Source organism: Gadus macrocephalus, chromosome 9 (genome assembly GCF_031168955.1).
Source record: "Gadus macrocephalus chromosome 9, ASM3116895v1".
Taxonomy (NCBI): Eukaryota; Metazoa; Chordata; class Actinopteri; order Gadiformes; family Gadidae; genus Gadus; species Gadus macrocephalus.
The window spans coordinates 3588834-3601481 of NC_082390.1; the positions used below are offsets into that span (position 1 = coordinate 3588834).

At 45.6% G+C, this 12648-nt stretch overlaps 1 protein-coding gene across 3 annotated transcripts in view; it reads right to left on the reverse strand.

Annotated features, from left to right (window-relative positions):
• sin3aa (SIN3 transcription regulator family member Aa) overlaps positions 1–12648 on the reverse strand; it is a 533056-nt gene that overhangs the window by 11122 nt on the left and 509286 nt on the right. For all 3 annotated transcript variants that reach the window (XM_060060284.1, XM_060060285.1, XM_060060286.1), the window contains 11 exons: positions 10756–10987; positions 9490–9666; positions 8377–8483; positions 5309–5645; positions 4378–4626; positions 3452–3604; positions 2886–3041; positions 1820–1909; positions 1347–1465; positions 588–801; positions 95–211 (listed from right to left, as the gene is read on the reverse strand). In XM_060060284.1, coding sequence (XP_059916267.1) covers positions 95–211; positions 588–801; positions 1347–1465; positions 1820–1909; positions 2886–3041; positions 3452–3604; positions 4378–4626; positions 5309–5645; positions 8377–8483; positions 9490–9666; positions 10756–10987 — 1951 coding nt within the window. The remainder of the gene's footprint in view (positions 1–94; positions 212–587; positions 802–1346; positions 1466–1819; positions 1910–2885; positions 3042–3451; positions 3605–4377; positions 4627–5308; positions 5646–8376; positions 8484–9489; positions 9667–10755; positions 10988–12648) is intronic.

Consider the following 12648-nt stretch of genomic DNA (forward strand, 5'->3'; position numbering starts at 1 on the left):
AGAGCCCATTACAATGTAAGAGGCATGTATATATATTGTCATTTGAAGGTGCCTTGATGTCCCAATCACAATGACAGCCCTCTGAAGCGCTCACCTCGAAGCGCTCGTCCTCACAGCGGTAGATGTGCTCCTCGTACTGGGTCTTCTTGGAGCTCACGAACGTCGAGTCCTCGGACCAGGACGGGAAGGACACCCAGGTGTCATTCAGAACCTGGAGACACGCACACACACACACACACACACACACGCGTTGACTTTATACGTTTCCCAAACGTGAGGATCCGTTCATTGTTGTAATCAAAATGGTGAGCTGGGTTGTGGCGTCTACACTTCCGTCAGCTACCACGCTCGCATAAACACAACCAAACAGGAGAACTCTGACTCAAACCAGATTCACCGAACTCCCTTTCTATGCACATTTTACGATAATAAAAGTCGAAAAAATAAAAAGATTTGGACGGGATTAATGTACACCCCCTGCCTCATTCCCCTTAGCTTATCTGCCCACTAGCTGGGCAGGACTAACTGAGTGGAGACGCTGTCCCAGCGCTAGGTCAACCAGGGCCCAGTGGGCCCCCGGTACCCACCTCCTTGCAGAGAGGCGTGCGGCCGGTACACTTGGGCTGGGTGTAGCTCTCGGGAAGGGCCCGGTAGCTGGAGCCCAGCCGCTTGCAGGAAGCATAGTCTATCTCCATGGCGATGCCCTCTGTGGCCCGCTCCTTGGGGTAGCTCTCGATGTGGGACGACATCTCGCGGTATCCCAGGAAGTTCTTGAACCAGTTGAACAGCTCCGGGAATTTTCTACGGGACGGGTGGGGATTAGAATTGAATACACGATTGCTTGAAATGTTTCGTTGTTTTCTGTGTGATTTGTTAAATTTGTGGGTTTCAATTGTATAGTTGGTCCATGTGCGGATTGTCAGGTTTATTATGAAATTTAAAATAAAGTACATAATATACAAATGTATGGCTTGATGAGCAAAATGGAGCTATAATTTAACTTAACTAAACTATATAAATGCGTCAATACGCACCTAACATCACTGTAATGGCTTGGATTATAACAGCTAAATTGGCCAAGTGAAAGTGAAAGTCAGCTTTATTGTCAATTGCAAAAGATGTGCAAGACAAATAGAGGAATCGAAATACGTTTAACTCCGACCCATTGCGCAATAAGGAGAAATGTATAATTATAAAATGAGATAAAAAAAATAATAAAAATAGAATAAGTAATATTTAAAATAAAAAATTCCAAACAGTGCAAAGTTAAGACAAAATAGTATAGACACAATAACATAAAAAATAAATAAAGTAAATGGATGAATAAGATTGAAATGTGAACTCACCCCAGGAAGGGAAGCACCAGCTGGACCAGCTCAGCCCTGGAGATCACCTCCTGGTTGAAGAGGACCAGGCAACGCAGGAAGTTGTCGTACACCTCTGCACTACGCAAGGCCTTACGGACCTACAACAATGGAGATGGGGGGGAGGTCATGAACAAATAACAACAAATGGAGTGCGTGCAGCGTTTACACTAGAAGAGTGATTCACCGTTCCTCTTTTGAGAACCCACTTGTAGGTGTTTTTGGTGTGGACGTTTAAGGAATGGTCTCTCAATATCAAGGGGTTCAATGGGGGGTTATGGTTGATCAACAAGGTCATCGCCGATACTAGGATCCAATATGGAATATACCCACCCAAGTTCAGAGATCTGTAGCCAAGTTTACGTACGATTTTCAAGAATTCACTCTGCTTTGACTTTCTCAGGCCCATTTGCAAGTCGCTTTGGATAAACAAGTGTGCTGAATGTTGTACACACCTTCTCGAAGAACAGAGATTCTGTGCCAGCTCCATGCTTGCTTGACTCTGCCGTGGAGGAATCTTTCAGATTGAGTAACTTGTGCTTTGGCTGCAACAGTGAATGGAAAATAGGGGAGACAAAAGCGCATTGTTTTACAAGATGCACTGAAAATATCCCAAGCCCTATCCAGAGATTATAACATTATAATATTATAGGATTAGCATATGCAGGAATCACATGTTTAGCATTTTTCATTCACAAAAGCATTTCAAAGTACTCTCCACCATAGTAAAAACAATACATATTAAATAAAGATGTCAGCAGAATGCATCCCCCAGGATGTTCTCGCTGTTGCTAAAGCGTCAGTGTTAAATAACACAGAAAGTAAACACTCGCCTGTGCATCCTTCTGCACTGTAATCACGCACAACAAAAACCTATGCCGTGACACGCACATTTCCCTTCTGGGATCAAAAAGGAATAACTTATCAAGCCATAATATGGAATGTTCAATTGAGAGATTCTAACTTAATGACAGCAGGAAATGGATCAGATCTTTCGGGCGCAAAATTATGACAATAACAAAAAACATACATTAACTGATCGACACCCTGCTTGACATTATACAGCTCTCATAGTCTTGGCAGCATATCTCAGTAGGTCCCTCAACCTAATCACATTAAGCTCAGAGCGTATTAGAAGACACTGATGGTTCAGTTTGGATGACTGTTAGGGCTGGGCGATTAATCTAATTTTGATCTCGATTTTTTTTTTTTCATATATATTTTTTATTTAATGTTTTATGGAAAGGGCAGAACAGCTGGATACATATCTGTATATTATTTTAGATTGGATTTTTTTTTTTTACCATTTTGTGCATTTCTTTAAGGCGAATTTTCAAAGTTCTCAGTTACAACGTTTTTTTTGGGGGGGAGAGAGACACGCTGAATAAACACAACATGTTTTCAAACTCAAAAATAATCGTTTGAATAATCGTGATTTCAATATGGACCAAAATAATCGTGACTCTGATCACAATCGAGCCGCCCTGACGACCGTTGAGGTTAAGGCTTCGCCCTGCACACCTTCACGGGGGGCGTGGTGGTGGCGGCCGGGTGCCGGCGGATCGGACAGCCGTTCTGGCTGGGCCGCTGTTTGTTGTTGAGCTGGAGCTTCTTGGCCGTGCCCCCGTGGTCGTTCCGCACCGACTCCGCCTTCTCCGCCGTGGTTTTACTCAAAAGCTGCAGAACGCACGCACACACACACACACACACACACACACACACACACACACACACACACACACACACACACACACACACACACACACACACACACACACACACACGCACACGCACACGCGCACACGCACACACGCACACACGCACACCGCAGGACAGGAGGGGGGTTGGAGACATGGACAGGCACGGTTAGCCGTCAAGAGTCGGTCAGGACCTCAACGCAAGGGTTGTAGTAAGGAAGGCATACTTCGACATTACCCAAATACTTAAAAGGTGACTTATTGCACCGGCAGGTGTGAGTGTGGTCAGCCGTTACGAGCCGCTCGTAACGGCTGACCACACTCACACCTGGCGGTGCAATACGTCACCTTTAGGCCGATGTGATCCCTGCTGATTGCGGTCGAGCTTACCACCGAGCTGTTGGCGTCGGGGAGGAACTGGCCGAACTCCGACAGCAGGTCCTCCTGGTTCTTGAAGAGCCGGGCCACCTGGGCGTACACCTCCTGCTCCGTCAGGGCCGGCGTGTAGTTCCCCCCGGCCTCTTTGGCGTTCCGCTGCTCCTTCTGATCCACACACACACACACACACACACACACACACACACACACACACACACACACACACACACACACACACACACACACACACACACACACACACACACACACACACACACACACACACACAATGAAACACACAGTTACAGCGCCACTCGTAGTAGGTTTTACTTCTGATCAACACGGAATGAAAACAGTTACCGAACCACTGATGGTGAGTTTGAGAGGTCATTCAGTAGCAGGCAGGGGTTGGTTCTCTTGCCCTTGTTAGCAATCTGGGTAGGGGTAAGGTATCTGCGGGCATTAGGGTTTAAACCCATAACTTTTATGGGACTCCTACGTCCTATCCTAGTCGTTTCCTGACCCCCACCCCAGCTCAGGGTGGCATCATATACAGCTGAAGTCGAGGGACATTGCTGACATTGGTAATGTCAATAAAGGACCAACAATCACTAGTGTGCCATGGTGTAGAAAGAGGTTGGGGGCAACTTTCTGACCAAAGGGCATTTAGCAGGCGCTTTTATCCAAAGCGACTTACAACGGTTAATACACACATTGACACACCGACGGCAGAGTCATCCATGCAAGGCGACAGGTCAGGAGCGGTTAGGGTTAAGTGTCTCGCTCAGGGCCACGTCAACACTCAGCTAGGAGAAGTCGGGGATCGAACTAGCAACCTTTCGACCCCACGTGCATCCGAGATCACCGGATGCCTCTACGGGTGACAGCGCCCCTCTGAGCGGCTACGCGGCGAGTGTCACGCGAGTAGCCGTGCGGACCTGGTACGTGTGCAGGATCTCCAGGAAGGCCTTGTAGATGTCGGGCTGGCCCTGGAAACGGTTCTTGATCTTGTTGACGTAGTTGATGGCGTGGTTGAACTCCACGGGCTGGCTGTTCTGCGCGGCCGGCCCGGCGGGCGTGGCGCCGGAGGGCGGGTGGAGCTGCAGGGGCGGCGAGCGCGGGGAGGTGTACACCGGGATGGACGGGTTGCTCTGGCCGCTCGGCGTCAGGACGGGAGACTGCTGCGTCTGGGGGGGGGGTCAGCGAGGGTTACGTTTCAGTGAAAGGCGGTGTGGGCTCTGGATTAGATTTAAGATGAACGTCATGGAAGACGGTAATAAAACGGTGCACTTTTAATAATAATAATAATACATTTAATTTAGGAGGCGCCTTTCAAGACACCCAAGGTCACCTACTAAACCCACTTACTTTTGTCACGCAAGAAACGATACTTGCACGGTAGATAAAGAACATGGATCTGGAAGTAAAATCTCAACGGTGCCATTGAAATGTCTAACCGCTGAAATAGAAATGAGTAAAGGGCTGGAAATGTTTTATAAGTGCATGTTCTGCCAAAAGTCAGGAAGTAAAATAGATATTGCCTGTGTCATTTCTTTAAATGACCCATTTCCCCTGCCCACACTCAGCAATCACTCAGATTTGCGATAAAATGTTACACGTGCGTAATATATACGTTACAATACGTGTCGAGGAGTCTAACTTCCTCTTAACAAGCCCCAGCCTTAGTTCCTCTCGCTGACGTCGAGGATAACACAGAACACCAGAGCAGACCAACGAAACATAAAGATGTTCACGATCAACCCCCTCGCATAATAAAACACATAAAGTCTGCCGGACGACAGAAACCGACGATAGCGAGAACCACGACCCGGACAGTGGCGTCCGAGCGACAGCCGCTCCGGTACCCACCTTGCTCATCTTGGCCGGGGAGGGCTGTGCCAGCAGAACCGGGGCGCTGGTGGTGGCGGCGGCAGCGGCCGATGCGGCGGGGTTGGCGAGGGCCAGGAGCTGGGCGTGGAGCGGGGCCTGGGGCTGAGCGGGCGCCCCCGGCATGGGGATGTTCTGGACCGTGATGCCGTGCGGGGTGATGTGGTGGATCTGGCCCGGCGTGGTGACGTTCACCAGCTCGCTGTGCTGGACCTCGATCTTGTAGCCCGGCGGCAGGAAGGTGTTGAAGCCCATGATGAGGTCCGGGTGGCCCTTGAAGAGCTGCGACACGCGGCTGATGACCCCCGGGGTGTCGATGCTGCGGTGGGGCGAGACCAAAGGGGTACACGGAGTATATATCAGGGATGCAAACACATGTATGACAAAAAAAAAGAGAGAGCTACCCGAAGTCGGAAAAAATATGACGGCATGATATCGTATTATCATGAGAAGGCCTATGCTATATGCTATATGCCTAGAAAGATAAAAAATATATTAGTTACTCAGTTAAAGTGCCTTTTTAAACTAAGTTAATTTATTTTCACACACACACTAACACACACCTCTGCATTGGATATGCGATCACAGGTACAGGTACTGGCAGTATAGGCCTGGCACTGTCCCTGATCTTATCTGCTGCTTAGGGGGTTTCTGGAAGAGGGTTTCGGAGAAGCTGTGCAACACTTTGTGTGGTTATTGTTGTTGTCACTTTCCTCCGATGAATGTCTGCCTTACAGTGTGCATACAGGGCATGTACACCCCTGCTGGCATAATTTATTTATTTAATGCAGTGTGTGCATTTAGCACATCCTTTTTTCTCAATTTCTTTGAAAAAGTCAGACAGTGGAAAGTTATGCTTCACTGTATTCACCTCAGTCGTGGCTTCTGATTTTAGCCATGACCACTTCCAACTGCACTTGCACCCTGCGTCCTGCTGCACAATAAGTGCATCCTTCTCCGATATTTCCCACCACTATCCTCGGGCCGGGCCTTTGGTCGAGCGTTTTTACTTTTATTTTTATCATTGGTTTATTGGCCTAATCTGAGGAGAAATCTATGCCATAAAGAGAAATATTATAGGCCTTTATTACACAGGTCTTCTCAATGCCGTGGAACACTCCGTTCACTTTTGTAGCTAGTCCGGTGACTTGTTAACCCCAGTGTCTTCTGTTGCTAAGCGACGTCACCGTCTTTGCGGACAATTTATTATTGCTCTGCTGATCAACACTACGAATAATAATAATAATAATAATAATAATACATTTAATTTAGAGGCGCCTTTCAAGGCACCCAAGGTCACCTTACAGAGCATAAAGTCATCATAAATCTTTTAAAAACAAGACATTGTGAAAAAATGATGAATGAATGCTGGTAACGAATAAATTGTAAAAAGGCACACCATGTAGTTATTTTTTTAGTTTTGGCAAGTAGCCGTGTTATAAGCGGGATCATGTATAGAACGTCGCCGGTCATTTTCGAAAATAAGCCCCTTCAGGGCGAAGCAAGACGCCTTCGCTGCGCGTCGGTGTAGCCTACTGTTCGCCCTGTCGGGGCTTATTTTCCCGATAATGACCGGCGTTCTATAATAATAATAATAATAATAATACATTTAATTTAGAGGCGCCTTTCAAGACACCCAAGGTCACCTTACAGAGCATATAGTCATCATTCAAAACTATGTAAAACAGACTAGGAATAAAAGGAAAACAGAGGTTAAACATGAAGAATAATAATAATTAATAACACTCAAAGACGCCTAAAGTGAAGGGGGGACCTCACTAACCACCACCAATATGTAGCACCCACTTGGGTGGGTGCTACACTATACATTATCCCTTACATATATATTTAGCGGGGTAGGCCTAGTAACAAATGTGTACAAAGTTACATATGTGTTAAAATAAATGCCGGTTGAAATCGGGCTAGGGCTCATAATTTATGTGTCGGGTCGGGCCGGGCTCGGACAGAACGTGCACGGGCTTGGGGTCGGGCTTGATTTTCTGAGCCCGGTCTAAGCTCTTCCGTGCGTATGCGCATCTAATGTTTCGACGCGACGACAAGGGCTTTGATTGGTCCCCTTACAAAATCATTTCCGGAATCACTTTTCTTTACTTCGAAGGCACGGGGGGGGGGTCTCAGTCAGTCAGATTACGGAATATTGACACCTGTACTGTACGCGCGCACCGATCGACGCACCCCCCCCCCCCCCCCCCCCAAAAAAAACCTCCCCAACATGTATGATAAAAAAGCGACTCGCGCCAAAATGCGCGCCGTTTGGATGTCTGATATATACTGAGTCTCGGGCCCCTTTGTTCCGGGGCCTGAGACAAGAGGTTCAGTATCTGGTATTGATGGATAAAATACTGGATTTGTCCAGAGATAACAAATTCGAAGAGGCCTGAATGGTGTGGTTGGGGTAGTTTGAAAATCATTAAAAGATTAAAAAAAAAAACATAACTCAGATAAAAAGAATAAAAAATAAGTAGCTTTATGAAGCACATTTTAAATGCTCGGGTGTAATCCACAGGTTGGCAGAGTGGCTACGTGGCATCATGCTCCTCTTTAGGGTAATAAAGCTGGAAAAAGTGACTCCAAACGCAGGAAAGTGACTCCAAACGCATCGCATCCAGTGCCTGAATTTGCGGTGGGAGCTTGTTAACATGTGGGCTTCCCCTGCCTTGCTCAATGCTGTGTCATCTGCCACCGGTGGGGGTGGCCCCACTTCTGAGAACGGTGTCTCAACGTTTTTGCCCGTTTCCCAACCACGACAACTCATGCTTAATTCTCTAAATCAATTCCACGTGTGACGTGCATCCACTTCCTTCAGGCTGCTCTCATGCTTCTCATAATAAACAAATCCCAGAGGTGCGTGCGTGCGTGCGTGCGTGCGTGCGTTCCACACAAGGTGACTACCCATGTTGACTTATCGGAAGAACCAGGTGCATTCTCTTGGGGGACACTAGTGGTAAATGAGCTTTGCCTTGAGCGCATCACTGATTATCACTGATGATGTGCATCGTTGGCCGACCTTCTGATAACATGACACATACCTCTGAGACTTGAACTCCTTCATGATGTCCAGGAAGTCATTGTAGACTTGAGGGTGGTTGCCGAACTGCAGTTTGACCTGATCCAAGTAGGACAGCGCATCTTCCACCTGGAGGAATAGACAAAAGTACATGTAAGAAAGTGAGCTTTCTGTTCACTTAACGTACATATACATTTTGTTTATGTTTTTAGATTTGTTTTTTCTATATCTACAGTTTAATTTGATATCCTGTGACGTTTTCATATCTTGTATATCAGCACTAATACACAACAGTTTGTTATATCATACTTGGCAATAAAAAGGTTTCCATTTCTCAACCTGTTAAATAAGTTTTACAAAGCATAAATACAAACAGAAACTGGCAGCTTAGTGTTGAACCAAGTCTGAAGCCATTACTGTTAGTGAAGATGTGTTATAATGCAAGTGATTGTAATTATGAACAGCACAATGAGTGAATACTAGGCCTGCTCGATTATGGAAATAAATCATAATCACGATTATTTTGGTCAATATTGAAATCACGATCATTCAAACGATTATTTTGGAATTTAAAAAAATTCTCAAAAAAACAACCTTTGTAACTGAGAACTTTGAAAAGTCCCCTTAAAAAAAAAATACACAAAATGTTTAAATAGAACAATTTCAAATAAAAAGTTATGTATAAATATGTATCCAGCTGTTCAGCAATTTCATATCAATCATTACAATTCATGTAATGAATAAAATAATTATACTCGTTTGACCCAAAACGCGAAATTGCGATCAAAATTAGCTTAATTGCACAGCCCTAGTGATTATTGACTAAGTACTTTCCTCCAAGCCTAAATAAAATGTATCATCACATAAGCAGGCACCCACTTAGTTTCTAAAATTGCTGGCTGATGTGTGTATATAAAGTGTGAGACATGCCAGATAAAAAACCACCAGATGATTGTTTGAATTTGATGTGCGTGCAATGCCATCATCGTCCTCTTGCAGGCTTCCCTCAAAGAGACGCACCAGGGGCCCCACCCATTGGCTCCACATCCCAACCCACACTCTCTGTAGATGTCCCACTGAAATCCCAAACTTCTCGACAGGTGTCTGCTTTAACCGCAGTGCGCCCATGGCGTACCTTGAGCCTCTGGAACTGCTGTCCCTGGGCGGTGGCCTGGGGGGCGGGGGTGTGGCCGTGCATCCCGGCGGGCCCGTGGGCCTGTACCGCTGGGCTGTGGTGGTGGGCTGGCCCCCCATGGACGGCAGGGCTGGAGGTGTGCCCGTGGCCCGCACTGTTCTGGGCCGCGTTGGGAACCTGGAGGAACAGGGGACGATATGAAGGCTGGACAGTCCCTCCGAAAAAATGCGACGTTTTTTTGTGATTGTTACGGCCAGAAATCCTTGATTATGCGGCACTTTTTCTTAAAAAACGCAATGAAATATGCGGCATGTTTATGCAATTTTATGCGATGAAATTACGGGAACTTGCAAAAAATGTGGGAATTTGAGAGAAATGGCGGGAACTGCGAGAAGTGATGTAATTACGTCACTTTATAACGCTGCCATGGCAACAGGGGGAAATGTGAAGTAAACGCAACATTTTTCAACTTTCTGCTAAGATATATGTGACTTTTTTGCAACGAAAATGCAGGGATTATGAAATCATGCAAGTCCCGCATATTTTGCGCTGAAATCTGCAATTTATGCGGTGAAAGTGCGGCAAATTTGAAAAAAATGCGCCCCCCGCATGAATATGCAGACTTTGGCTGATTATGCGTTGAATTATGCGATCGCATAATCGCGTTTTTCTGGAGGGACTGGCTGGAGGTATAATAATTACAACCCATTATAATATTTTTTTCTCATGTCGTTAATGAGTTAGTACGGGTTCAGCCACTAGCTTAAGAATGCTTACAGGTAGGCGGTGGGACATTTCCATTCCCACACACTTACTCTATCCTACTCCCCATAGTTAACCTGCAAACAATAGTCCAGTAAAACAGTTTTAATACAACGTGGTTATGAAAACAGAGGCCTAAAAAAAAAAAAAAAGTTTGGTTCCTGTTGGTTGTCAGTTGAGGTCATGGGTAGGTAGGGAATATATTTTATTTATTTATTTATTTATTTATTTTCAGCGGCAGCGAATGATGGGTAGGTTGTTTTCATTTAAAAACGAGAGAATGCTGTCATCCTTGTACAGAATGAAGAGGTGCTGTACGCAAACGTAATAATAGTTTGCATCAAAACTTTTTTTTTTTTTTAAGTTCATAAAATAATTTGGGTCGCACATAAATTGACAGGGTCGGTCGGAAACCGGAACCAAACAAACATTTTTAGCCCACATCCCTTCAACATCCCTTTGGGGTGGTGGTGGGGTGGTGGGGGTCCATGCTGGAGGCTGTACCTGGTAACCCGGAGGGCCGGCGTACTGGACGCCCGCCGTGGGCTGCATGCTGTCGGGTGCGGGCTCGTACACGGCCGGGGCGGGAGCCAGCACGCGGTGCTGGAAGGCCTCCGCGCTGCCCGGGAGCCGCCTCTGCGGCTGCTGCTGCTGCTGGTGCTGGGACGCAAACACAGTCTCCTGTTCCTCCACACACCGCTTCATTATGAACTCATGCTCCAGGGGGCTGAGGGACCTGGAGGATGACAAGGCATTGCAAGGTTTGAGAATTTGAATTGAAGTCTCAGCTTTCCTACTTGTGTTTCTCATATACTTTTACGTTCTCTTATATTGCACTGTTGGTGGAGCCCAAGACTAGAGAATTTCATTGCCAGCAACTGCTCTGTAATTACTGTGCATATGACAATAAAACCATCTTGAATGCAACGCTTTAACGTGCATGCTATGCATTTACAGTAGATGGACTTCATTAATAACTGGGGGATTTGTTGTTGTGTTTTACAATTGGTACCATCAGTAAAAAAACGTATTCGTCCAAACCAACCGTAGATAATGGTTTCATATGTTGCAGTGTGAAAAACATTTACATTGGAGGTGACGAGCGTGGTTATTTTGTTTTAAATGGGAACGCCAAAGTACACCATTTGCACATAAAAGCCAACATAGTTTTAGCCTATTCGGTTTTGGGCGACACACTACCAACTGGGAGAAAGAGGATATTTTTTCTGGATTGGATTTATGAGTGAAGTTACCAACACAGTAGATAAAAAACAGTGTTTAACACTAACATTATGCATTCCTGCCCATTTTAAGTGGGACATGTGCATCACGTAGACTACAGTACTGTACACAGCCTAACAAACACATTATTGGTTTGTTTGCATTCAGAGACTCTGACCAGCTCTAAGAGCCATCAGGAACCGACAGACCTAGGACAGCTTTGACAGAAGAGGCAAAGCAGAGGCTGTCTGAATAGGTCTGCGACACCATCCTGGCTCACACCAAAGCGAGGTTCTCTTTCACTGGCCACCTTGTGAGTGCTACCGTAGTACAAGGAAATATGTTTAAGGTACTGCCATTCATTTCCTGCTGATGCTCTGAATGCCACTGTGAAGGCATATCCCACGCTGAACAAGGCAAAGCTCAAGACAGAACTGTCTCTGATCTATGAGAATCCGGAATCAAGTGTGCAGCTTCAGTGTGCATATGTATGTAGTTCTCTGCAAACCTATGGTGGGATCATGCCTTCAGTGTGCATATTGTATATAGTTCTCTGCAAACCTATGGTTGCATCATGCCTTCAGTATGCATATTGTATGTAGTTCTCTGCAAACCTATGGTGGCATCATGCTTTCAGTGTGTCTTGAACAACCACACATAAAAGGTTGCACATATTATATTGATATTTTATCGTATTTGTCTAAATGCATACTTGACTGTAGATAGATTTATGAGTGAAGTTACCAACACAATAGATTGGCCGTAACACACTCACCCCTTTTAGAATCACATTCTCTCTCTCACTCACTAACTCACTCTCAAAAACACACATAGAGACAGAGAGAGAATGTTAACTTTTGTATAATTCCCAATTATTGTTGATGCATTTGCAATTTAATCTTGCTGAATTCGGCAAATAAATTAAGTTTAAACATAGTTCCCCGGCTCCATTTGTCTTTGTAAGGAAATGTCATATTTTGTCTTTATTAGTCAGGATGCACCAGAATGTTTCATTTGTATGGGAAAATCACAAAAAAGTCTTCGGGGGGAGGATGCCCCCAGACCCCCCTACAGGGGTTTGTTTTCAAACTTTCAGCCCCCCCTAAAATAAAATTCACCAGCCGCCACTTTTCAAACCTTTGTAGAATCCATACACTGAAGGGAAACATACAATAA